The sequence below is a fragment of the Mustela putorius genome, unplaced genomic scaffold (genome assembly GCF_011764305.1).
Source record: "Mustela putorius furo isolate JIRA1106 unplaced genomic scaffold, ASM1176430v1.1 tig00003858_pilon_pilon_pilon, whole genome shotgun sequence".
Taxonomy (NCBI): Eukaryota; Metazoa; Chordata; class Mammalia; order Carnivora; family Mustelidae; genus Mustela; species Mustela putorius.
Genome location: NW_025422010.1, coordinates 39976118 through 40001211, shown reverse-complemented (window position 1 = coordinate 40001211; position 25094 = coordinate 39976118). Strand labels below are relative to the sequence as shown.

At 49.7% G+C, this 25094-nt stretch overlaps 1 protein-coding gene across 2 annotated transcripts in view; it reads left to right on the top strand.

Annotated features, from left to right (window-relative positions):
* The window catches only part of LOXHD1 (lipoxygenase homology PLAT domains 1), a 149584-nt gene that overhangs the window by 65390 nt on the left and 59100 nt on the right, over positions 1-25094 (top strand). For both annotated transcript variants that reach the window (XM_045065773.1, XM_045065772.1), the window contains exons 13-21: positions 3841-3995; positions 5328-5488; positions 9187-9263; positions 10173-10369; positions 12945-13137; positions 17699-17859; positions 20183-20666; positions 21156-21310; positions 23243-23376. In XM_045065773.1, the coding sequence (XP_044921708.1) occupies positions 3841-3995; positions 5328-5488; positions 9187-9263; positions 10173-10369; positions 12945-13137; positions 17699-17859; positions 20183-20666; positions 21156-21310; positions 23243-23376 (1717 nt within the window). The remainder of the gene's footprint in view (positions 1-3840; positions 3996-5327; positions 5489-9186; positions 9264-10172; positions 10370-12944; positions 13138-17698; positions 17860-20182; positions 20667-21155; positions 21311-23242; positions 23377-25094) is intronic.

Sequence of the window (25094 nt, the reverse complement as noted above, 5' to 3'; positions counted from 1 at the left end):
CAAATAGGCAGTGAAAGGACCCATCCCGTCTCTGCAGGATGACAACCACACTCTGCCTTTTGATTGAAATATTTATTCCATTTACATTTAATGTAATTACTGATGTGGCAGGATTTTTGAATGCCATTTTGCTATTTGTTTTTTATGTCTCGTGTCTTTTTTTGTTCCTTTCATTTTATATTACCACTTTTTTGTGTGTTAAAGAAATATTTTCTAGAATACCATTTTAGTTCCCTTGTTTCTTTTAATATATATTTTTTGTTATTTTTTAATGGTAACCCAGAGAATTACAATTACCATCTTAACTTACAATAATCTAGTTCAGATTAATTGCAACTTAATTTCAATAATACACAAAAACTTTCCTGCAGTATAGGTTTGTTCTCTTCCCCCTCCTTTGTGCTATACTGTCATACAAATTACATATATATATATATTATAAAGCCACCAATGGAGTTTTATACTTATTGCTTTTCTGGGAATATCTTACTAGCTCCTTCATATTTAAAAATAGGCTTTATTTTTTAGAGCAATTTCAAGTTCACAGCAAAATTGGGAGGAAGGTGTAGATATTTATCATATACTCCCTTCCCTCACACATGCATACCCTCTCCTTTATCATCATCCCCCCCCCCCGAGTGATACATTTGTTATAATTAATGAGCCTACATTGATACATTCTTAGCATCCTGAGTTCATGGTTTACTTGTGGAACACTCTTTGTGTTGTACATTCTGTGGGTTTGGACAAATTTATAATGACTTGTATCCATCATTATGGTGTTATACAGAGTAATTTCACTGCCCTAAAAAAAATCCTCTGTGCTCTCCCTATTTATCTCTTCCTTTCCCTCCTACCCACACCCTGGCAACCATTGATTTTTTTACGTCTCCATAGGTTTGCCTTTCCCACTCTAACATTTTTTTAACTTTGTCAAGACCTATAATATCACTGATTTTATTATCACCTTCCCTTATATTCAATTTTCTTGTCTACATGGCTTGGATTGCATGGGCCACCATTATAACCTACCTCTAAACCTTCCCTTACCTTTTCTGTCCTTATATCTCTCTATCATGCTTACCTGGATAAACCCTATCCTAGGTAAAGCCAACAAATGACCTTTTCAGTTATTGTAGCCTTGTAGACTCACTGTAGCAAAACATGCAGCCTTGCAGACTGGTCTCATTTAAAATTCATGACTCAGGGGCACCTGGGTGGCTCAGTGGGTTAAAGCCTCTGCCTTCAGCTCAGGTCATGATCTCAGGGTCCTGGGATCGAGCTCTGCATTGGGCTTTCTGCTCAGCGGGGAGCCTGCTTCCCTCTCTCTCTCTACCTGCTTCTCTGCCTGCTCATCACCTCTGTCAAATAAATAAATAAAATCTTTTAAAAAAAATTCATGACTCAGGCTGTGAAGTGTGTAAACCTGGCGATTCACAGACCTGTACCCCTGAGGATAAAAATATATGTTTATAAAAAATAAAAAATTTAAAAATCAAAAAAAAATTATGACTCAGTATATCTCAGTTTGTATTCAAAGCTGTCCTACAATTTATCACTGCCCTCCCCCAGTCCCTATTGTTGTAGTTTCTTGAACCCTAGCAAAGCTAGTCCTCTATCTATACTCTGGTCCTTTTTCTTCTTTCTCTCTAAAGAACTTCACTAGTTCTTCTCTCCTTGTTATCATTTTCTTTTTCTCTACAGGATCATCATCCTCTACATGATCCTATAGATAATAATCTAGTACCTCACATCTTAAACATTTTAAAATAAAACTTTTCTAAACTCATACCCCACTCTAGCTTATTATTTCTCTTTGTATTCCTCTTCACAACAGACTAAAGGGAAGGTTTACATCCAGGCATCCAGGTACTATATCTAATTTCCCACCTCCTATTCTGTACTTAGACTCTTGTTATAGGGCTTCTTCCCTTCCCCACAATTTCACTATGGCTGCTCTTGTCCTTGACACCAGTGCTTTCCATGTAGCTAAACCAAAAGTCACTCTTTGTCCTCTGTGGCATTTGCTACAGACGACCATTCCTCCCTTCTCTTGATTTAGAGACATGTCCAGCAGTACTCTTCCCCCGTGCTTCACTGGCTGCTTCTCATCTGAGTTGCTAGCTTCTCCTGGGCTTGGTCTCTAATGTTGGTGTCCCTCCATAATCTTCTCTATGGGAGATCTCATCTGGACTCATAGCTTTCAAGGGAATCTGTGTGCCAATGACCAATATCATGTCAGTAATCCTGACTCTCCAGATACATATTCAAGTGCCTTCTTGGCCTCTTTTAAGAACATCTAGTAGCACACATTTATAATGAACAAACAGAACCATTGATTTCTGTCTCCAAACCTATGCTTCCCTCAGGCATGCCTACTTCTTACTAGAAATACTATCTACCTGGTTACCCAAGCCAAAATCTAGGAGTCATCCATGATTCTTCTTTGCCTCAATTACTTATCCAATCCATCACCAAGTACTGTTGATTCTACATTAAAATTATATCTCTAATCTACTGGCTTCTCTCCATCTCCACAGCACCCCCAATCCTAGATACCCTCCTGTCTTTTCTAGGCAACTCTAATTATTCTCCTAAGAGGCCTCTCTGAGTCACTCCTTCTTCCCATACAATCAGTTCTCCGCATGGCAGCCAGAGTGCTCTTTAAAATATAATTCAGATCAGGTTACTTTTTTGCTTAAAGCCCTTGAATGACTTCCCATTGTATTAAAAAAAAAAAACAACCAAAGGAAGTCACACTTCTTACCTTGACCTGTCATACCAATTCTGTCCCATGCTGGCCTTGGTCCACTTCTGGACTTCATTGAACCCCCCTCACCAGGCCCTACTGACCTTCTCTCTGCTCCTGGAACACTCGCCCCCTCCTCCCCTTGGCAGTGCTTCGCACTTACTTGCACACTCTTCTCTCCGAGCTTCCTGCGGCTGGCTTCTTCTCCTTGGCATCTTACCAGATGTCAACTTCTTGCTGCAAGCTTTTCTGCCTCTCCAAATCCTCTTCACTCCCCCGCCATAATCCCTCCACTTCTATCCCACTCTGGGGCACCCCTCTCCCATGTAATCTTTGTTGCAGATGTAACTCAGGAATTTTCCTGTTCATAATTTGGTGTGATGTCACTGTCCATCTTTCCTCTCCACCCGTCCACTCTCAAGTTGGATGGAGGCTCCATGGGAGCAGAAGTCTGTCTGTCTTGCTCACTGCTGAACCTAGGTTCTATAATGGTGCTTAGTGCCTACTGGGCTTCAGCCAATAGATACAGGGCAAATGAATGAATGAGTGAGTGAATGAATGAATGAATTTCACTTTCTAGCATATTTGAAGTGAGGAAGGGAAGCTGTGATATGCAGGGATGCCGGCCTGTCTCCTCCAGGGCACATTTTCAACAGGGAGAGAAGCTGCTGCCCCTCCCACAGTGACTGCATTTTGTGCCTTTCCGTTCTGAAGCAAAGCTCAGTCTGGCTCTTCCGTGAGAAGACAGGACACATAAGAATTGGAGAACAACCTAAGGCAGAAGAGTCTGCTGGGTTAGATAGAACCAAGGGTCAAAATGTTTGAATCAGACCTGTGGTCCCCAAACACTGCCAAGCCCCCCCAGAGTCTCCTACAAGACTTTCCCATGGAATTCTGATCCTTGAGCAGGCCTGGGAACCTCTGCTTTGTTTGGGAAGAGGAACCTGCAGGTGAGCTGCCCTTTGACTGGGCGGCATGGGGTTTGCAGTCCCAGCTGACCGGGTGCAGGGGAGGGGCACTTAGAGGCAGGAGCAGCAGGGCCAGTGCTGGGAGCAGGGGGCCATCAGTGTGTCCCTTTCTCTCCCTGACAGTGGCCCGGTACCGTGTGACCGTGTGCACTGGAGAACTCGAAGGCGCGGGAACTGATGCCAATGTCTACCTGTGCCTTTACGGTGACGTGGGGGACACAGGCGAGCGGCTTCTGTACAACAGCAGGAATGACAATGACCTGTTTGAGAAGGGCAATGTGAGTACAGCCCACTCCGTCCCCACCTACCCGGCCCTGGTCTGAGGTCCCCTTCCTCTGTCCTCCCTGTTCTGCTGAAGCTGATATGGGTGCCCCGGCCATCAGCAAACTAGCATACATGACACCCTCTGGGCTCCTGGGGTGATCCAGCAGGGACTTGGAGAACCGACCCTGGAGGGGTCATGGTCCCTTCCCCACCTGTCAAATGGGTTTCCTGGGTAGGTTGTGTGGGGCAATAGGGAAATCTGGGGGCAAACCCCGCATGGGGCCAGTCGCTCCATTCCCCCAGCCTCAGTTTCCCCACATGTGAAACAGGGAAGCGATGCCCGCCTGTGCCAGCTGATATGAGAATTAGGAGCACAGCTGTACCTACTGCCTGGCCTGCATCACAGAGCAGCTGTTCAGTAGGGTCATTATTGCAGTCAAGCGAGGCTCATGGTGCTTACCAGGTGAAGCCAATTTGCAGACTGACCTAGCACAATCCTGGGCTCTCTTCCCACCTCTGCTGCCCCATCCTCAGCGAGGGCAGGGCAAACCCTGGAGATCGAGTGGAGGTCTCTCTCAGAGGCCACTCCAGCTGACCTTGGGGTCACAGACACAAGAAAACTATGGTGATCAAAATAATCTGAGTGTTGTGGGTGGACCCAGGCTCATTTGGGGAGGGCCGGAGGGGGTGACTTCACATAGATTTGTACATTTCCGCTCTCACTCCCATCCACACCCACCCTTTCCCACGCTTCTACCTCTTTCGAATCCTTTATCCATCAATCAATCGCACCCTCCTCTTCCTGTTCCGGGAGGCTCCCAGGTGTGCTCGTGTAGGTTTGGCAACTCTCCAGCCCCTGCTGCACTTCTGCTGCCCCATTGGCAGGCAAAACTGTGCAATTAGCAAGACCACTAGTTCTCCTGCCCTCCCCAGTCATTCCCAGCCATGCCTTAGAAGCGGGCTGGTAACCTTTCGTAGCAGGAGCCTGAGTTGATTGGCCAAGGAATTAAGTCATGATACATGGTTAGTGACTGGTAACAAACAGCTTATCCTATCCCTCCTCCTGGGGAATCTGCCTTTTAGGAGATCATAGGGAATGGCCACAGTTTAATCAGAAAATACAGCCCTCCCTTGTTGGGAACTTGACATGGAATGACTTCCCACTGGGAGCAGCTGGAGGAGGGGTTAGACCTGTTCTTTCCAGGTACCCCTCAACCCACCTGTGACAGACCAGCAGCCCCACCCATCAGCCCCGGCTTTTCTGATTTCTGGGCCTGTGTCTCTGCTTGGTGTTTGGGTCCCAAGGGAGCCCCATCCTACCGGCCTTGCCGTCTTCCCCTCCGAAGGCTGACGAGTTCACCATCGAGGCGGTCACCATGCGGAAGGTGAGGCGGGTGAGGATCAGGCATGACGGCAAAGGCGGAGGCAGCGGCTGGTTCCTGGAGCGGGTGCTGGTGAGAGAAGAGGGGCAGCCAGAGAGCGACAACGTGGAGTTCCCGTGTCTCAGGTGCGTGGCCTGCTGCGCTCTGTGCACTCCAGCTTCCGTCCGGGGCCCTGGCTTTTGAGGACACTCAGCCCTGCCTGCTACCCCAGACCGGGAGCATAGTTGTGGCTTGAAGAGGGGGCCCCTGCTGGTGGTGCTTAGACTGTCCCCACCCCACCTGCCGGTGGTGAGCCACTGGGGTCAGGTGTCCCAGGGCACCCCTGACCTGTCTATTTAAGTACGAGAGTGTTGTTACATTTTAAAGATACAGTATGGCAATTTCAGAATTTAACTGAGTTCCCGCCGAGGGAGCTCTGAACAGGTTCTGCTCCCTGCCTCTCGGCTTCTGCTGGCCATAGGTGTTCTAGGCTTGTCAGAAGCCATTTTCTCCCTGGGTCTTCACATCGTCTTCCCTCTGTACATGTCTGTCTCTGTGTTCACATGTCCCTCTTTTATGAGGACACCAGCCATTTTAGATGAAGGCCTGCCTTCATTTTAACTGGATTACCTCTATAAGGACACTATTTCCAAATAAGGTCATAGTCTGAGGTCCTGGGGCTTTAACATATCACTTTAACATATCACTTTAACATGTCACTTTTAGGGGACACATTTAAGCCCGTAACACATTTAAAACACATTTAAGCCCTAGGGCAGGTGGCCTTAGGTGGTGGCAGTGGAGGTAGGGGGAACGGGCTACACCAGAGATAGGTCCTGTAGGTAGAGTTCATGGGGTGTGCCCCCGAGAGAGAGAGGACTGTTAGAGACCCCAAGTCTCTCTTTGGTGGGTGGGCAGAGGCCGCACTTCCTGCTGAAACCAAGAGCCTGGGGCGGGGGGTGGGGAGGAAGGCCTGAGAATGGGGTCAGACTGGACTCTGGAGGCTTAGCTGGGGCATATTAGGTATGAGATGCTTGTGAGTTGAGTAGGCAGAGTCCAGCCTTGAGAAATAGCTCTAGTAAATGAGAGCATAGTGGTAGAATTTAAAATTAGGGAAATGGATAGGATCCTGAGAGAGAGAGAATTGTTTGGACTGAGCCCTGAGACTGGTCAGTAGAAGGACAGGGAACCCAGAAAGGGGACGAGGAAGAGGTTGCTATGTCCACACTGTCTGCATGGCTATATACATGGTGAGGGAGGAGCTTGGCGCCAGGAGTCTAGCCACCTGCCTGCTGTGTGGCTTTGGGCACATTTCTTAACTTCTCTGGTCTTCCGCAACTTCCCGGCCAGCACGCGTCCCACGGTGATGGCAAGGGTGAAATGGGGCTGCCCTCTGAAAGGAGCCGGGTCTGCCAATGACACAAATGATGCTGATTGCAGGGCAGAAGGTCAGCCAAGGCCCCCAAACGCCCTAGAGCCCTCCCTGCCCCCAAACACTTAAAGGGTTTGTGCAGTTTTAAGAAAGTTAATTCCCGCCCCTTGCACCTGCACGGGACGTGTACTGCCTGAGGGATGGCACACAGGGCCTCTTTATCCACCTTCTCTGCCATGGTCAGGTGGTGCCAGCATGTTAGCTCTGGCAGCTCTGTGAGTGTGGTGTGCACACTTGCACATTTCTTGTGAGCTTGGGGAAAGAGCCATAAAATCACCAGCAGACAGGCTCACCGATTTTGCAGCGTCTCACGCTGAACCTGGGCCCACGTGTCTGAAGCAGAAAGAAAATGACTATATTTGGAAATATCTATTAATACCCTTCAGTTGGAAGTGAAGATGACAAGCCATGGTGTCCCTTTACCGCTGGGGTGGGCCTGGGGATGGGTGAGTGGTCGAGAGAGCAATGGGAGGGTGCGCGGGGTTTCCCGATGGCCTCGGGCCCACTGGCTTCCACGCTCCCTGTCCCTGGGAGTGATGGCTGGGCCACACCACACTCTTCTCTGCAGCCTCTGTCTGTGGATAATCCCGGGTGACCTCCACGGGACAGAGGCAGAGGCTCCTAATGGGTTGATTGAAGGGACTCGGGGAAGCAGTCCCTGCTCTCAAATCTCTCTCCCATCCCCCCACCCCCATCGTCAGTACCAAGAATTCTGCAATTGCGTCTTCCTATCTTGGAATCCCAGACAATTTTGGTGCTCAAGACTCGCAGCACCAAAACCCATGCCCAGTATAATCACTTAGCTGCCGACTGACATCCTATGTGAGGTAACAGCCAGCAGGCAGCGACATCCTGTGGGAATAGAAGACCACGTGCTTGGGAGGGAGGGCAAGAAAGAAGGGATGAGGACCCTATCCTCGGGTGGGGTATATTGGCAGAGGGACTGTGGTTTAGGGAGGCCTGAACTCCATGTCAGGAAGGCTGGAGGGGAGGCCACGCTTTGGCTTCCTTTGCCGGGTTCCGTGGCCAGGAAGGCAAGTCCCTGCCAGGAGTGGAATAGGGCTGGGTGGCCAAGATGAGCTCCGACGTAGATCCAAATGGGGAGACGCTGATCAAGAGGCAAGCCCCCTGGCTTCCCCATGGCACTGGAGAACATTGAGGGTGCCTCTTCTGCTGCCATGACCTGTATCATGGACCCCTGTGAGCACTGGGGTCTGGGTGTCTCCGCTTTGCACAGTCACCTAATTTCTCTGGATGCATCCCCGTGCTCCGTGGGGAGGGCACTTTCCGGGTGAACCAGTCCAATGCGTTGCTCCCAGGTGGATGGCCAGCAGAGAGCTGGGACCATGGCCCACTCTGACGAATAGATGAGTCACCGCCGTCAGACCCAGCCCTGTAGGGTTGAGACACCGCCGTCAGACCCAGCCCTGTAGGGTCCCGACCCAGCTTTTCCTTGTTGGCAAATCTCATCCCTCCTTGAGGATTCCGAGCAAGCCGCTTCCCCACAAACTGTCCTCATTTCTTAAATTCCTGTCACACTTACTTTGGGCCCACAGCCATCCTTTTCCTGGCCTTCAGTGCCTTGGCTAGTCTGTCCTATCTTCTTTGTCTTTTAATTAAAGATTTTATTTATTTATTAGCCCTCGTGTGCGCGAACTGGGGAGGGGCAGAGAGGAAGGGGGATAGAATCTCAAACGGACTCTGTGCTGAGCGAGGAGCCTGTCATGAGGCTCCCTCTCCCGACCCTGAGATCCTGACCTGAGCCAAAATAAAAAATCAGCTGCTTAACCGACTGACCCTCCGCCCCTGGGGTGCCCCTAGTCTATCCTATCTTAACTAGACGGTAGGTTCCCTAGGGGCCGAGCAGTGTCTTATTGATGTCAGTGTATCTTTTCTGCCTTCTTCCCCTCCCCCAGAGCCCTTGGCACAGTGCTGTGCACACAGTAGGCTCTCCTAAAAAGAGGTGATTGTTTTTGCTGAGGACAGTGACTCCATTGTTCTTGGCTTTCAAGACAAACGCTTTACTGATTGGCAAAGTCTTACACCCTGTGAACCTTCTCGTTATCCCCGCATGCTGGCTTCTTGCCCTCGCTGCCTTCCAACCACAGGGCCTTTGCTCAGCTCCTGCCAGATCTGCTCCATCCCAGCATGTGCTGCTCCCTCTCGAGGGCACCTCCCTCTTCCCCCAGCCAACTCCTCATCACCTTTCCAACCTCAGCCAGGAGCCTCTCCTCAGCGCAGTCCCCCTTGCCCAGTCTGGGCGGCGACCCTTTGTTCTCAGCTCTCGTAGAGTCTTTTCCTCTGCTGAGTGTCCAGTTCTGACCTCCCTGGTGACCCTGCAGGGACAGCGGGACAGTGGGTGGTTGGTCGTTGGCCACTCAAAGAGCTAACAGCCCCTTGTGTGCCCACCAGGTGGCTGGACAAGGATAAGGATGACGGTCAGTTGGTCCGAGAGTTGCTGCCCAGTGACAGCAATGCAACACTGAAGAGTGAGTCGTCCTGATGACCAGGTGGCGGGTGTGTCCCTGGTGAGGGAGGTGCCCTCCCCTTTCTGTCCGGAAGCCAGCCCTTGGAACAAGCATGAACTCTTCACTTCATCCCCCCAGGGCAGTAGTGGGGAGGGTGGAGAGGAAGAGGCTCTGAGGAAAGATCTGGAATTTTCTTCACTGTCTAGGCTGTGTACACGGTGACTTTGTGGGGGCACTGGATGTGGGGCCCTGAGCACACACAGGCCTCTGTGGACACGAGCGACAGAGGCGGTAACACTAGCCAAACAGGCATTTTTATCCTCCCTTAGGCACAGAGGGTATGGATCTTTCTGGGTGATATACTGGAGCAATGTCAGCATGGGGCCCTGTTTCGTAATGGTGCTGTAGGTACCCAGCAGAATTTCACCCCTGGCTGGCTCCTCCTGAACCGTTGACATCTTGAGTCAAACATGTACCCTTCTGAGCCTCTTATCCTTCACTTGTAGAGCCAAGATCAGAACCCTTAGCAACAACACTGCGCATGTCCTTTGCAACACTGTCTGCAAAGCTTGATACTCCTTTGCCTCTGTTTCCTCATCCGTCAGATCAGAAACTGGACAAGGTGGTTGCCTTAGGTCCTTCAAGTCTCTTGCACTTCGTATTCTTGGAATGCTCTCCTGTTCTGGGTGTGCTCACACCTTGTGGGCAGGCCAAGCAGGGGTCAGCATCCCAGTGTTGCCCATGAGGGGACCCCCACAGAGAGGAAGGCAGCCCCGCCCCACCATGGGTCTACTTAAAGCAAGGGCTCAGCGGCCGACCCCCAGCCCGGTGTCCCACCCTGGCTACAGACCACCTTCCTGCTCCAGCCCTTCCCCCCACAACCTGCTCTAACCCCTCCCCCTCCCTGTCTCCCACCCTGGACTTGCCTAGACTTCCGCTACCACATCAGCTTGAAGACAGGGGATGTCTCTGGGGCCAGCACAGACTCCAAGGTCTACATCAAGCTCTACGGGGATAAATCTGACACCATCAAGCAAGTCCTTCTGGTCTCCGACAACAACCTAGAAGACTATTTTGAACGCGCCCGGGTGGATGAGTTCACCCTGGAGACCCTGAACATTGGAACTGTAAGTCTTCTTCCCGAGACCATGCGACATGGTCTCACCCACCCCATATATATCCACATGTGGGTGCACAATCCCGCTCACATGCATGTGCACACACACTTACACATCACACGCATACGCACACTCACATGCACAAAGAGGGAAAATGCCCACTCGGAGGTAGGTGAGCTGCGTAGCTTTCCTCTATGACCCAGAGCAGCAGAAGATATGTGAACAGTAGGGAAACTTCTGCAGTCCCTGTAGGGGTGGAATGTCTATTTTTTTTTTAAAGATTTTATTTATTTATTTGACAGAGAGAAATCACAAGTAGTCGGAGAGGCAGGCAGAGAGAGAGAGAGGGAAGCAGGCTCCCTGCTGAGCAGAGAGCCTGATGCGGGACTCGATCCCAGCACCCTGAGATCATGACCTGAGCCGAAGGCAGTGGCTTAACCCACTGAGCCACCCAGGCGCCCCTGGAATGTCTATTTTTAGGGTCTGTAGTCCCAACATTCCCTTTACCTACATAGCCAACACCATGGTGGCTAGGTCCCAGACACTGGAGAAAAGGACACCGGTATGCAGGGCAGGAAAAGTGGGCTGAAAATACTTCCTAGTTCCAAACTTGAGTGTGCCTCTGAGATATTCTCAGGACACTCATTTCAGTGCTCACCCTGAGCAACACTGGAGAGACTCTGCTCTTGAAGATGGCACCTGAGGGTCTCCTTCTGTCAAGGGCCCTGGTGGCCCTGCTGCCAGCAGTCTGAGCTCTTCATCTGGAAAAGCACAGATCTAACCCCCTTATAAAATTGGAAACTTTTCTAGAAATTTCTGAGCTGGGCTTCCTATTACCACCTGCCCTTCTCAAGGTGTGGCTAGCGGCAACTTTCCTGCAATCCGTTTCCTTTCTATCTGAGCCTCACCCTATTTTAGATACTCCAAGAACATGCTCACAGGGAAAGAGCTCCTGTCAGTTCTTTATACCTGATGGTAATGAGCCTAACTCAAGATCTTCCTTCATTAAAACATATTTACATTTTCAGCTGAATTAATAACCGTAGAGTGAAATGCTCTTCCTTTTACTGAGGATTTCCTACAACAGCCAGTGGATAGATGAAACATCTAAGGGGAGGGGAATGGTGCTTGGGGCCTTTCCCTGTATTTCTGAAATGCCCCCTCCCCCCAGCAAGCAGTTCAGCTTAAGAGGTTGGGAGGGTCAGTCTGGCTGCTGGTTGCCTGAGGTCCCTCCTTTGACTTCCTGCCAAGCCTGCCAGTGACTTCACCTTTGTTTGCCTCATTCATTCTAACAACTGGGCATGCTAATGGGACTGCTGTTTGCAGTAACTATGTTAATAATAACCTAGTCCCTCCCCCCGGCCCCCACAAGTCATCCTCAGTCACTAGGTGCTATTGATGGAACTGGAACTGTTGCTCCAGGGGGGTGCTAGGCCTTCTGGAATGGAGAGAACTTGAGTTCTTTCCTTAAGGAGCTTCCCACTGGGTGTTGCAGAAGACCCTTGTCCCTATCTTTAATCATCCAGCTGGTCCCGTCACTGTCCCAGCACCACAGTGAAGCTCCCCTGTGACCCTTGGTGCCCACCGGAAAGGCTGTCGGGCTTTGTAGAGAAGGCTGGTTTCCTTCCTACAATTCCAGCGGACCCGGGTTACAGGCACACAGTTGTGATGGTGTTTTCATTATCAGCCCAGAGAAGCACTTCATACTCGTAAGAGCAAACACAGGGCTTGGAGGGACAATCCTCTCGAACTAGCCTTCTGGCCCCAAACTCATGTCTAGCATTACCTCTCCAAACCATCACAGAGATGATCTGGGGGGGAGGCTTGGCAGGGATCTCAAAGGCTGGTTGATCATTCCACCTAATGTTAGAATTGCCCTGCAAACAGCATTTTGAAAAAGCACTAAAGCGGTTTGAACATTGAAGAACCAACTCGTCCTAAGGATGATAACACAATGGTCTAGGCAGTCGTCTGTGTGAAATGTAAAGATGTTAACATGTAAAATAGCCAAGCAAGTAGACTGTTGACTGTTACTGGAGAAAGATGTTCATCAGGGCCAAGAGTGAGAGGAGCGTTTGAGCATAGAACCACAGAGAGGCTGTCCTGAGAGGTCGTCCACCTATCCGGTCACCTCTAGACGGGTTTGTCAAAGAAGAAATGCAGAAAAGACATACCATAGTGTATTTTTCAAAACAAAACAAAGTCCAATCAATAGCATGGCTATCAGCAGCAAATGGTTCATGTTTTGAATGTTCGGTTTCTTATTCGGGCGCTGCCCAAGTACGTGCTGGAGCTTTCAAAGTTCACGCCATACCCAGGGTCCCCCACTGGCTTCTCACCTCTTCCCCGAGAGGCAAGCTGCTCTTAAGAGGAGGGATGGGAGGCTCCAGGCAGCTGGCTGATGGTGGACAAGCCTGGGACCCAGCCTCTTCCTGCTGAGCCCCCCTCTTCTGGGGAACTGAAGATCTGGGCTGAGGACAGCAGTTTGTACCAGTGTGGGTGGGGGTGGGGTGCAGAGGGATGGAGGCGTCGAGGGTTCCATGCAGCAGCTCTTTGCTCACTCACACCCTGGGTTTCCTTCCAGATCAGTCGGCTCGTGATTGGACATGACAGCACCGGCATGCACGCCAGCTGGTTCCTCGGCAGCGTCCAGATCCGCGTGCCCCGCCAAGGCAGGCAATACACCTTCCCCGCCAACCGCTGGCTGGACAGGAACCAGGCCGATGGGCGCCTGGAGGTGGAGCTCTACCCCAGTGAGGTCGTGGAGATCCAGAAACGTATGGGATTAACAGTAATGGGACCATCAGCATCGTTTCCCCTGTGGGCTGGGGCAGTGGGGAAGGGGGAGTGACCGTGGGGGTAACTTGGACCTTGTTTCTGAGTCGGAGGCTGCAGGGAGATAATGGGGCTTCTGATTGCCTGTGTATCACAGCTCTTGGAGGGGCAAAAGGGCTCATTGGACAGATGGTGAAACTGAGAATTCAGTGGAGGAGACATTTTTTTCTGGAATAAAGGCAGCAAAATGACTCTGTTAAGAGATGTACATCCTCAGCCCTGTGTGCAAGAGTTTGAGACCTAGTCCGTGTCTTCCTCCGGGAAGACTGGCGGAAGAGATAAAGCTGTTTATTCGTGCATTTATTTAATAAGAATATATATTGACTGTTTCTCTGAGCCAGCACTGCCCTAGGCACAAAGTAGACCAAGTCCTTGCGCTTGTGGAATTTACCTGCCCCCAGGGGAGGCAAACAGTAAATACATAATATAATGCCAAGTAGGAGCTATGAAGAAAATGAAGCAGGACAGGGTGACAGTCATGGCATGGGGGTGGAGGACACTTTTGGGCAGGGTGATGAGACCGCCAAATGAAGGTGAAGCTCATTTGCACACGGCGTGAGAGCCATAGTTATGGGAGGGGTCGGAGCAACAAGAGATTATCTAGAGGGCCAGGAAGATAGTGACACCAGAAATGGATGCAGAGAATGTCACTTCCCTCACCTCTGCATTTCTACATCTACCCTGAACGCTACTGCCCGAGGCTCACTTCCACCAGAATCTTCCCTGGGAAGAACCCCAGTGTGAACTCACTGCTTCCTTGCCCGGAGCTCCTTGTGTTTTCATGTGTGCATTTTCTCTCCCCAGGGACCCTGTAGGTTCCTTGAAGGGTCACATACACATACATGCTTTGTAATGGTATCTGCCAGTGTGAAGAAATCAACTCTTTTCCTCTTTTTAGAAATTAAAACTTGATTTCTATCACAGTAATACGGGTACTAGTTAGTAAGATGCAGATTTTTAAAAAGAAGTAGTTCCCCCTTACTATTCCCCTTCTTCAGAGTATCAACTTTTAAATGGCTTTCACCTGTTCTCTGAAATTTATCTCTATATTTTTAATAATTTGCTTACCTGTTTCTTTATTATTTTATTCATGGACATTAATTCTTGACTTCCTACAATGGAAGAGGACGGTTTAGCTCTGTGAACACACACGTGTGTATATGTGTGTGTACATACACGCTTCCCCTCCTTCCAGCCTTCAATAAAATTAAATCCGTATTCAATTTTTACATTATTATGACTATGTAAATATCATTCACGGCTGGGACACCTATTGTATGATGGTTGCATTTCAATTATGGCACAATTTTTTGTTTTCTGAAGTTAGTAATAGCCTCATTTTCCATTTGTACCGTGTTCTATATACCCACCTATCTGTATTAGTGTGCTACAGCTGCCATAACAAAATACCACGACTAGGGGCTTAAACAACAGATATTTCTTTTCCCACAGTTCCAGAGGCCAGATGGCCAGGCTCTGGGTGTCTGGAGGTTAGGCTTCTTCTGAGGCCTTTCTCTTTGTCTTGTGGATAGCGGCCTTCTTACTGCATATTCATATGGTCTTTATTTTGGGCATTTGCATGTGTGTGTCCTAATCTCTTCCTTTTATAAAGACAGCGGTCATATTGGATTAGGGCCTCACCCTAAGGGCCTGGATTTTTTTTTTTTTTTTTCAATTTATTTATTTTCAGAAAAACAGTGTTCATTATTTTTTCACCACACCCAGTGCTCCATGCAATCCGTGCCCTCTCTAATACCCACGACCTGGTACCCCAACCTCCCAAGGGCCTGGATTTTAACTTAATCTTCTCTTTAAAGGCCCTATCTCTAAATAAGTCACATTCTGAAATGCGAGGGGCTAGGCTTCCATAATGAATTTGGAGGGGAGACAGTTCTCCCTGAACATCGTTTTTATCTCCATCCCTTGAGTAGAACTAAAATTCTTTTCATAAATCCAAACCCAACAACAATTCTGTTTCCTCTCTACCTCCTTCCACTCACTCCCATCCCAAAAAACATTCCTTTAGGAACCTCAAAGGGTTCTAGGTTGTCATGAAGCTGTCCTGTGAGACTTCCTTTTAGCCATCTTTTTGGAAATTCCTTTCTTTTTTCTCCTAGTTGGATCTCCTGTTTCTTGGACTTCGCGTCTCCCTCTTTGGTTTCTCCCTTCTTTTCATTTCTACTGAGTAGCTTCCTGAGAAAAGGTGCATGGAAGAGAAATGTCTGTAAATGGCTCACAATTTATAAGGAATTTGGCTCATTACAGAATTCTGATTTAGAACGCATTTTCCCTTAAAGTCTAGAAGGAATCATTCTACCATCTTCTAACTCCCAGTGTTGCAGCTGGGAAGTCTGATGCCATTCTCTGATCCAATTCTTGGGGATTTTTTTCTCTCTAAAAGTTTATAGCATTCTAGTTTTATTTCTGGCATTCTGAAATTTCATGATGTCCTCACTGCCTTGTGGGATTTTAATTTCATTGGTTGTTCTGGGAACTCATGGGCTCCTTCTAGAAGTATTTTTCAATTATGGGACTTCTTTGAATATTACTTTTTTGTCAATTTCCAACTCTCCATTCTCTGTATTTTTTAGAACTGAGCTCTGGGTGAGATGTTGGAATGCCTCTGATTTTCTTACCTTTCTATCAGTTGTCATTTTGTTCTTGGGAAATTTCCTCTTTTTGTTCTTATGAACTGTCCTTGATTTTATCCTTGCAATGGAATATTTTATTTCAGCTACCACATGTTGATTTCCAATAGCTGGTTCTTGCTCTCTGAATGCTAATTTTTCTCTCTCCAAGGTTCGTTTAATCCTGGCTGCTTATTTCTCTAAAATCTGAGAGAGCGAATGGGGTTGGGGTTTTCTCCATTTGGAATGTCAGCTTTTACTGAATCTTCTCATTGTCCAAACACTTACCCACGGTCACCCCCAGCTGATCCTGGAATCTCTAGTTCAACTTCTTTAGGCTCTCAGCCAGTCCTCTTGCTTTCCACCCCAAATCTCTCACATAACTGTGGTAATGGAAGATCCTCCATCTTGTTGAAAATAAGTCTTATCTTGGAAAAAAAAATAATGATATCATCTTATGACATTGCTGAGAGCCCAAGTCTTTGCAGTAGACACCAAAAAACTATGATCCCGTTGGGTTATGGACATTGGGGAGGGTATGTGCTAGGGTCAGTGCTGTGAAGTGTGTAAACCTGGCGATTCACAGACCTGTACCCCTGGAGCTAATAATACATTATATGTTAATTAAAAAATTAAAAAAAAAAAGGCTATGATCCCATAGTTCTGGTAGACATTATGCTCTTCACTGGGAAATGCCCTCTAGTGGTGCATACCTGTAACACATTTCCACCCCCTAACGCTGGATAAAGTATTACTTCAAAATACGGACAACTCTTTCTGTGTAGATATATCTGTTGATATCATCTGAAAGATGCATATATTTAAATGAAAATTATTTCAGGGGTGCCTGGCTGGCTCAGTGTGTAGAGCATGAGATGCTTGATCTTGGGGCCATGAGTTCAAGCCCCATATTGGACATAGAGCTTACTTTAAAAAATATATCTTTTCCATTAATTATATTAATATATAATATATTATATATAATCTACATCAATATATGATTATATTAATATATATTATTTATATATAAATATATATATTACATATATATATATATATATATATATATATATAAAATGTGCACCTGCGTGGCCCAGTCAGTTACTCAATTGAGTGTCCAGCTCTTGGCTTCAGCTCAGGTCTGATCTCAGGGTCGTGAGGCTGAGCCCCCCATGAGGCTCCACACTCAACGCAGAGTCCACTTGGGTCTCTCTCTCCCTCTTCCTCTGCCTCTCCCTACCCCACGTGCACATGCTTGCTCTCTCTCTCAAATAAATAATAGATTTAAGAATATACACACGCGTGCACACACACTCTCACACACACACACACATACACACATATAATATTGTAATTTCAACCTCTTGTCCTTTACTGAAAATAAGGAAAAGAGGCAAACATACAGCCTTTGCTTCTTTCTGATCTGTGGTGTCTGCCCAGGGGTAGGCACACAGCAGAGAATGCTAGCTGGCATGTTGACTGTTCCTCATACCTGGCTCCAGGAGTCACATGTGGTGCAGTGAATGACTGGGCTTTGGAGTCTGATTGCTTGAGTTTGCCATTTCTACCACCTACTCAGTTTCTCTGAGCCTTAGTTTGTCAGCCTCCGAAATGGGGATGGTAGTCCTCATCATTTTGTTGATGAGAGGGTTAGATAATGATGAGGATAGATATTAGATAATGATAGATAATGAAGGGTATATAATGATAGATAATTTCATTATGATCGATAATGAAAGAAAAATATTAGAAAATGATAAAGATAATGCCTATGAAGCCCCAGGCATGGTACAGGGTCAGGAATGTCTGTTTTGTTCCTCTCCCTGCCATTGTGAATATTACTGACTGTCCCGTTTGCCCCCATGTGCCCACCCAGTGGTCCATTATGAGGTTGAGGTTTGGACGGGGGACGTGGGCGGTGCAGGCACCACCGCCCGGGTCTACATGCAGATCTATGGTGAAGACGGCAAGACAGAAGTGCTCTTCCTCTCCAGCCGCTCAAAAGTTTTTGATCGCGCGTCCAAGGACACATTCCAGGTATGTGGGGGTAAGGCAATGGGGGTATCCACAGAGCACCAATGGATGCCCTAGAATGTAGGGATTGAACTTGATCTCATTCCTGGCTTCTTAGAATCACCTGGAAAGCTTTAAGAGAAAAAAAGGGCTGCCTGGCCTACAACCGAATCAGTGAAATCAGAACCTCTGCGGCGGGTGGTATGTTTTCTGGGTCATGCCTCTAGAAGCTTTCCTGGGGAGTCTAACATGCTGCAATTCTGAGTACTGCTGGAGTTGATGGTTCTAATTTGGCCAAGTGTGGCATGAGGCCCCTGATTACTGCAGCCATTGCCAGCTCTGGTTCTACCACTCTCCCTGTGTGTGGGCAAGGCCATGCTTCCCACACGGGATCTGGGGAGGAGTCTCATGGCTGTTCTGAGTGCAGCAGGACTCTGTACTTCCCTTTGAGCAGAAAAGAAGAGATGAGGTTGTGAACATGTTGCTGATGGGAGAAGAGGATGCAGGTGTGATGGCCCTTGGGGGACACAAGAATGTTCTAGAAGGGAAACTACTGCAGGTGTGTGTACACAGGGAGCATATTCATGCTGGGTGTTCTCTGTGTGTTTGTGTGCCACAGACAGTCCTCAGCAAAGATTCCTATCCCCGTGCCCAGCAGATTAGGGCCTGGCTGAGCTGGCCCAGGGGCTTGGAACGTTAGCACTGGAGGCGGCCTCACTGAGTCCAAGCGCCCATTACACAGCTGAGGAGGTAGAGGCCCTAGCAGTGCACATCTCTGAGCCTTGGATTCTTCATGAGTGCAAACCTAGCTTTAGACTACCTCCCCAGCCTGCTTCACAGTCCTTGGAAGGAGCAAAACAGTCCATGTCAGAGAAAGTCCTTGGGCAATTGTGACCAGCTGTGGAGACATAAGAGAATGGGGCATCTTCTGGTGCCGCAGGGCTGTGTGGCTGGAGGCAGTGTTGGACGTGGTCACAGCTGGGCAGACAGATGTGGGCAGAGGGGTAGGTCAGCAGGTCTGCCTGCAGAGGTTGGTGGCAGAGATGCTGTACTTGGAAAATTCTGGACAGGAGATTTCATGTGCTGAAGAAGGGGCTTACCGGGTCCAGAGCCCATCCTCTCAGTAGCTGACAAGAAAAAATGCCTGTTGGGGCTCCTGGGCTCTATTTTGGCTCATCAGTTTCTCAGAAAGGTGGTTTTAGCTATACCGTAGCTTCATGAACACAGTCAGAAGACCTGAGTTCTCATCTAGGCCTGAACTCCAATTACAGGGCATTGAGCAATGCATGGGATAGCCCCAGACCTTAGTTTCACTAGGACACCTGTGGGAAGATTGGTGGCACCAGACTGAAAAGTGTCAGACACCCAGAAGAGCGCCCATCAGTGGGGAACCCGAAGAGTGGCACAACCAGCAGGCCCCCCATGTGAGCCCTCCCCTGAGCTCTGCGGGGGCTAGACCTCACTGCAGTGTGAGGCTTAGCACAGAGTGGCAGACCGAAGACTTAGGGACCCAATCTTCTGAAGAAAGCTAAATCCACCCCCACTGCCCTTTGAACCAGCCGTGTGCCAGACCCCGTGGGGGACAGAAGCAAGAACAAACAGTCCCTGTCTTTAGGAATTCCCATCCCAGTGGGCAGGGAGCAGCTCATGTGGACAGGGAGGGCATTCGGAACAGGCCAGGACCATAGCCAAGCTGGGGGGGGTCCTCTGTGCTGTTGGGGATGGACAAGGCCATGTGCTGGGGGAGGGGCTCAGGGCTTCTGGGGATGTGGGTGAGGTTTTTTTGTTTTTGAAAGATAACACTTTTTTCTTGCTTATTACAAAAGTTATATGTGATTTATAATTAAAAAAAAACAACGTTGGAAAGAGAATGCAGAAAAGCACAAACAAAAAAAGGAAAAGTAGTGATCAAACTCAGAAAACGGGATGAATAGTTTTTACTTGGCGGCAGAGGGAATAAAGGCATTCTGGGTGGGGGGAGCGCGTGAAGACAGCTATGGAACTGGGAGGAACAGGGATGAGTGTGAGCGCACATGTGTGCCTGCATGTGCCTACATGGGGTAGGGGAGAAGGGGAAGAGATGGAGAGACAGGGACCCCATTCTGACCACCACGCAGGGTTAGAAGGAAGGAAGTCTGGGTGGAGGGTAGGACCTACAAGAGGTCCTGGAAGGCTGGTCCAGCAACCAGGCCGAATGTGGTAGAAGAGAGGGGCTGGTGGAAGCTTCTGAGCTGAGGCCCGGGCCTCCCCGTCCTGCGGCTCCGCATGATGGCCCGCGCCTGGCTCTGCAGGGGAGGCGGGGAGGAGGCCAGGGGCCGCCCCAGCCACTGCCCTGTGCTTTGCCCAGCTGGAGGCGGAGGATGTGGGCGAGGTCTTCAAGATCCGGCTGGGGCACACGGGCGAAGGCTTCGGACCCAGCTGGTTCGTGGACACGCTGTGGCTGCGGCACCTGGTGGTGCGGGAGGTGGACCTCACGCCTGAGGAGGAGGCCCGGAGGAAGAAGGAGAAGGACAAGCTGCGGCAGCTGCTCAAGAAGGAGCGGCTGAAGGCCAAGCTGCAGAGGAAGAAGAAGAAGAAGAAGAAGAAGAAGGGCAGCGACGAGGAGGACGAGGGGGACGAGGAGGAGGAGGAGTCCTCGTCGGAGGAGTCCTCGTCGGAGGAGGAGGAGGAGGAGGAGACGGAAGAGGAGGAGGAAGAGGAGGAGTTTGGGCCTGGGATGCAGGAGGTGATTGAGGAGTACAAGTTCGAAGCCCACCGCTGGCTGGCCCGGGGCAAAGAGGACAATGAGCTGGCTGTGGAACTGGTGCCGGCAGGCCGGCCGGGCCCTGAGCGTAAGCCTGAGGAGGGGTCAGCCCGTCTGCTGAAGGGGGCCCCGGGAAGGGGGTGTCCAGCTCTCCTGTCACCTGGAGGCCCCAGAGGGGGGCACCCATCATGGTTCCCAACTAGGTCCCCTGAGCTGTGTCTGAACTGCCACCACGGACAGGTCTCTGTCTTGGCTTAGCTCTGCCCCATCCTGTGGCTCTCGGGAGGGCTCGGGGACTCCAGGAGGAGCGTGGATATAGTTCACCATGATTCCCAGGGGGAGGATGAGGTAGGAGGGCGGCCCAGGACATTTTCCTGTGACTCCTAGCCTCTTGGGCGTCATGGCAAAGGAGGGTCTTGTGTGGGGAGGAGGGGTCCGTTCAGCTCCAGGTTGGTGCAGGGGAGATGAACCTGTGGTGCCTTCCCGCTCCCCAGGAGCTGGCTGTATCTGAGAGCCGGAGCCTCAGATCCACCCTGAGCGGCGCTGTCCTCAACGCGGCCTTTTTCTCTGTCCCCAGCCAACACCTATGAGGTCCAGGTGATCACAGGGAATGTGCCCAAGGCTGGTACCGATGCCAATGTCTACCTGACCATCTACGGTGAGGAGTATGGGGACACAGGCGAGCGGCCCCTGAAGAGGTCGGACAAGTCCAACAAGTTTGAGCAGGGACAGGTAGTGTGTGGGCTCTCTGGTCCTTGGGCTCGTGGTTGAGACTCTGCTGATTCCCAGGCCGCCCCCTGTCCTCCCACCAGCACAGCGTTCAGCAGGGACCTTTGTCCAGTCCATCCAAGTGTCATGGCAGTGGGTCCCCTGTGAGCACCTGTGAGCGGGACGTAAGAAAGGCCCGGGGTGGGGGTATGGAGCACCACGGAGCGCGCAGGAGATAACCAGAGATAGTTTAGGCAGCAGAAGCTCAGGGGCTAAGTGGCCAGAGCAGGGGTTCAAGGAGGAAGTGCTGACGGTGCTTTGGGGAAAACGTGGTAGGAAGAAGAGCTGTATCCGGGGCCATGGCGGGTGACTGTGGTATAGACATCTAAGGATGGCAGTGGCAGGTGTTCTCCAGGGATGGGGCCGCAGAACAGAGAGCGGGCTGGAAATGTGGAAGGCCAGCTCGAGGACAGTGACTCTTCCCCTGTGCTGTGTTCATGCTGAGCTGGGGTGGGCGCTGCCTCTGGAAGCCTGATGAGCGCGGTGACAGGGAGTGGGGCATGAGAGCCTTGAAAGCAGGTTGAGAAGCCTGGACCGCGTTCTGCCTACTGTGTTAGGAGCCACCAAGACTTTCAAGTGTTGAAAGAAGTGCACACAGGCCCCTCTTCCAGGGATAGTGGGAGATGTGTAAAAAATCCAGCTGTCTTCCTTGTGCTTCCAGATTTTACAACATGAGATGGAAGACTTTTCCATCTCACCTTTCTCATTCCTACCCCTGATCTCAAAGCCACGTTCCCTCCTCTACACAGAGCAAGAAGAGAAAGAAACCAAACCCACAAGAGCACCCATGGGCCCCTCTGATATACTTCAAAGGCTGTCTGCTTTCTCTTCCAACACTCCCTTACCATGACTTGAGGATTGGGGCTTATTTCATGTTTTGATACTTTCCTTTAGAAATTATAGCCACTATGATCCCAGATTGGAAGAAAACTGTTAGAGAGGGTGTAACTAGCATGCGGGATGAAATTTGCATACAGACTTGGATGTTAAATAATAATACTAGGTTGATGTTACATTTCCTATATTTGGCCATTGACCTGTGATTATATGCAAATCACCTGCTCTTGGGAAATCTACGGTGAAGAGTTCAGAGGTGAAGAATTATGGTATCTGCCATTTACTTTTACTTGATTCAGAAAAAAAATAAAATGGACAATGGGCAAAAGAGACAGGGCAAGCAAATATTACAAAATAGGTGAAAGACTTGCAAAATTTCATTGTACCATTCCTTCAAGTTTTCTGTAGTCTTGAAATGTTTTTCAATGTAAAGAGTTTAAAAAGTTATAGCCCAGAAGAATCCCATTCACTTACTGGTCCTGAGGCTGTCCGCCTCCTGCCGGGCATGTGCACCTGCTCCCGTCTAACCAGTGTCTTCCCACCTACGTGTGAGCAAGGGCAAGTGTCCTGTTTCTGTGAATGACTTTGGATTTGCATCCACTTTGGCTCATCCCCGGTGCTTCATCAAAATATGTGGTTGAAGGGGTGTGTGCACACAGGCGCACACATAATGCGGGGTTTCGGCATACTGCCAACAACAGCCCTACACACATGCATGTGCACACACACACACGCACACACATACCCCATAACACAAATGCAGGTGCCAGCCAACCTGCCTTCTCTCTCCCTCAGTCATCTTCATGGCCCTCCTCCCTCCTCCGTCCACCCTTTGGGACACAGTGAGAGTAAGAAGACCCCCAGGAAGGCAGGTTAAAAAAACACTGTGCAGACCGTACACCAGTTAGCCGGCTGCATTTTCCACAGTAGGTCTCAGGCTGCCCCAGGCGCTGGGAGGGTGAGGCTGGTGACCAGACTGTGTGTGTGGGAGGGGAGGTGCCGTTGCGGGGGAGAGCGGGGCCGCACCATCCTTCTGAGTGCCTCCCCGGCCCTTCCCAGACTGACACCTTCACCATCTATGCCATTGACCTGGGGCCTCTGACCAAGATCCGGATTCGCCATGACAACTCGGGCAACAGACCAGGCTGGTTTCTGGACAGAATAGACATCACGGACATGAACAACGAGATCACGTGAGTGGGCTTGGTAGGGGAGGCCAGGGCTGCTTCTGAGACCGTCCTGGAAAGAGGGCCGAGGCGGGGGGTGGGTAGCTGGGCGGACATCGCCTCCCTTTCTTCCCTCTCACTGGGCAGCCCCCTGGAGCTACTGCCCTGGCAGGGGACAGTCTGGCAGGACCGCCCATCCAGGTCCTGAGATCCATCAGCTCAGAAGGTGACTTCTCCTGTCCCTGCCAGTCTCCATGCACAGACTTAGTCACCCATCCATCCCTCTGCATAGGAAGTGGCTTCTGGTACCGTTGTTTTAATGTCCTAGACCAGGAGTGAGCAGACTTTTCTGTGAAGGCCAGAGAGTAAATATTGTAGGCTTTGGGGCCCTTCGGTCTCTGTCACAGTTAATCTATTTGCCTTTGCAGTGGGGAAGCAGCCACAAGTGCTGCCTAAACGGATGGGTGTGGCTGTGTTCTAATAAACCTGGGTTCATGGGCACTGAGACTTGACTTCCATGTAATTTTCACGTGTCACAAAATAATCCTGTTCCTTAGATCTTTCAACCATTTAAAAATGTAAATTTCGTGCTTAGCTTCTGGGATGTACATAAACAGGTGAGCAGGCCAGATTTTGTCCCCAGGACAAAACCCAGCTGGCCCGGGTTCAAGATTCCCAGTGACCACCAGGAGCTAAGTTGGGAAAGGGGTATTGTCCTCCTGACAGGTGAAGGAATCATGCCCCAGGGAGGGGAAGCCACGGCTCTAGAGCCAATTCATGCCCAAGCCACGACCAGAACTCCAGATCGTCAGTGATGAATCTGGTGTGTTTCCATGGGTAGGTTCCATTGCCTCTTGAGCAAAAGGGGTCAGGGGACAGTAGACAGGAAAAAAGGCCTGAGGTGTGGTAGGGAGATGTGGAGGGAGGTAGAGAAGAAAGCAGGCAAGATCCTGAGCGGGTTGTGGAGCTACCAAGGGCCTGCCGGTGCCTGGAATATAGTGGGCGCCCAGTAAGCAAATGTGCGTTGACTTCAATTTTTGGCCTGCGATCTGGTATCTCTCAGAGAGTGCCTTCCCCTCTGTGCAGGGCTCACCCTATCTCCCACCTCCACCCTGCCTGTCACCCAGTTACCCCATCCCCCAACCCTACCCCCCAGCAACCCTCAGTTTGTTTCCCATAGTTAAGAGTCTCTCATGGTTTTTCTCTCTCTCTGATTCGGTTCCCCCGCCCCCGACCTCTGCCCTGTTTCTTACATTCCATATAGAATGAAACCCTAGGATAACTCTTTTTCTCTGGCTTATTTTGCTTCCATTATTCCTTAAAAATATTCACTTTTCTTAGCTTTTCAAATCAAGACATTAAGTGATTTGGAAAAAAAAAAAAAACCCGTTGGAATTCTGATTGTTATGCCATTAAATGTACGTGTGGAGAATCATATTTAGAACATGAAGTGCTGCCCCAGGTATGCATCCCACTTAGCCAACTGTTCCCTCTAGTATCTCAGCAATGCTTTACAATTTTCTACAGTCCTATTAAGTTTATGCTCAAATATTTTGTATTTTTACCACTCTTTTGAATGGTATCTTCTCTTTACTCATCTTCTTCCCTCTGTCTCTCTTTTTCTTCCCTCTTCAACTCCTGGAGCTCCTGGCTTCCTCATCTTCCCTCCCTCCCTTGCCACCCCATCTTGTTGGTGTGAGGCAAACTCCATCTCTCCAGCTTCCCCAGCCCTGCTCAGAGGCTCC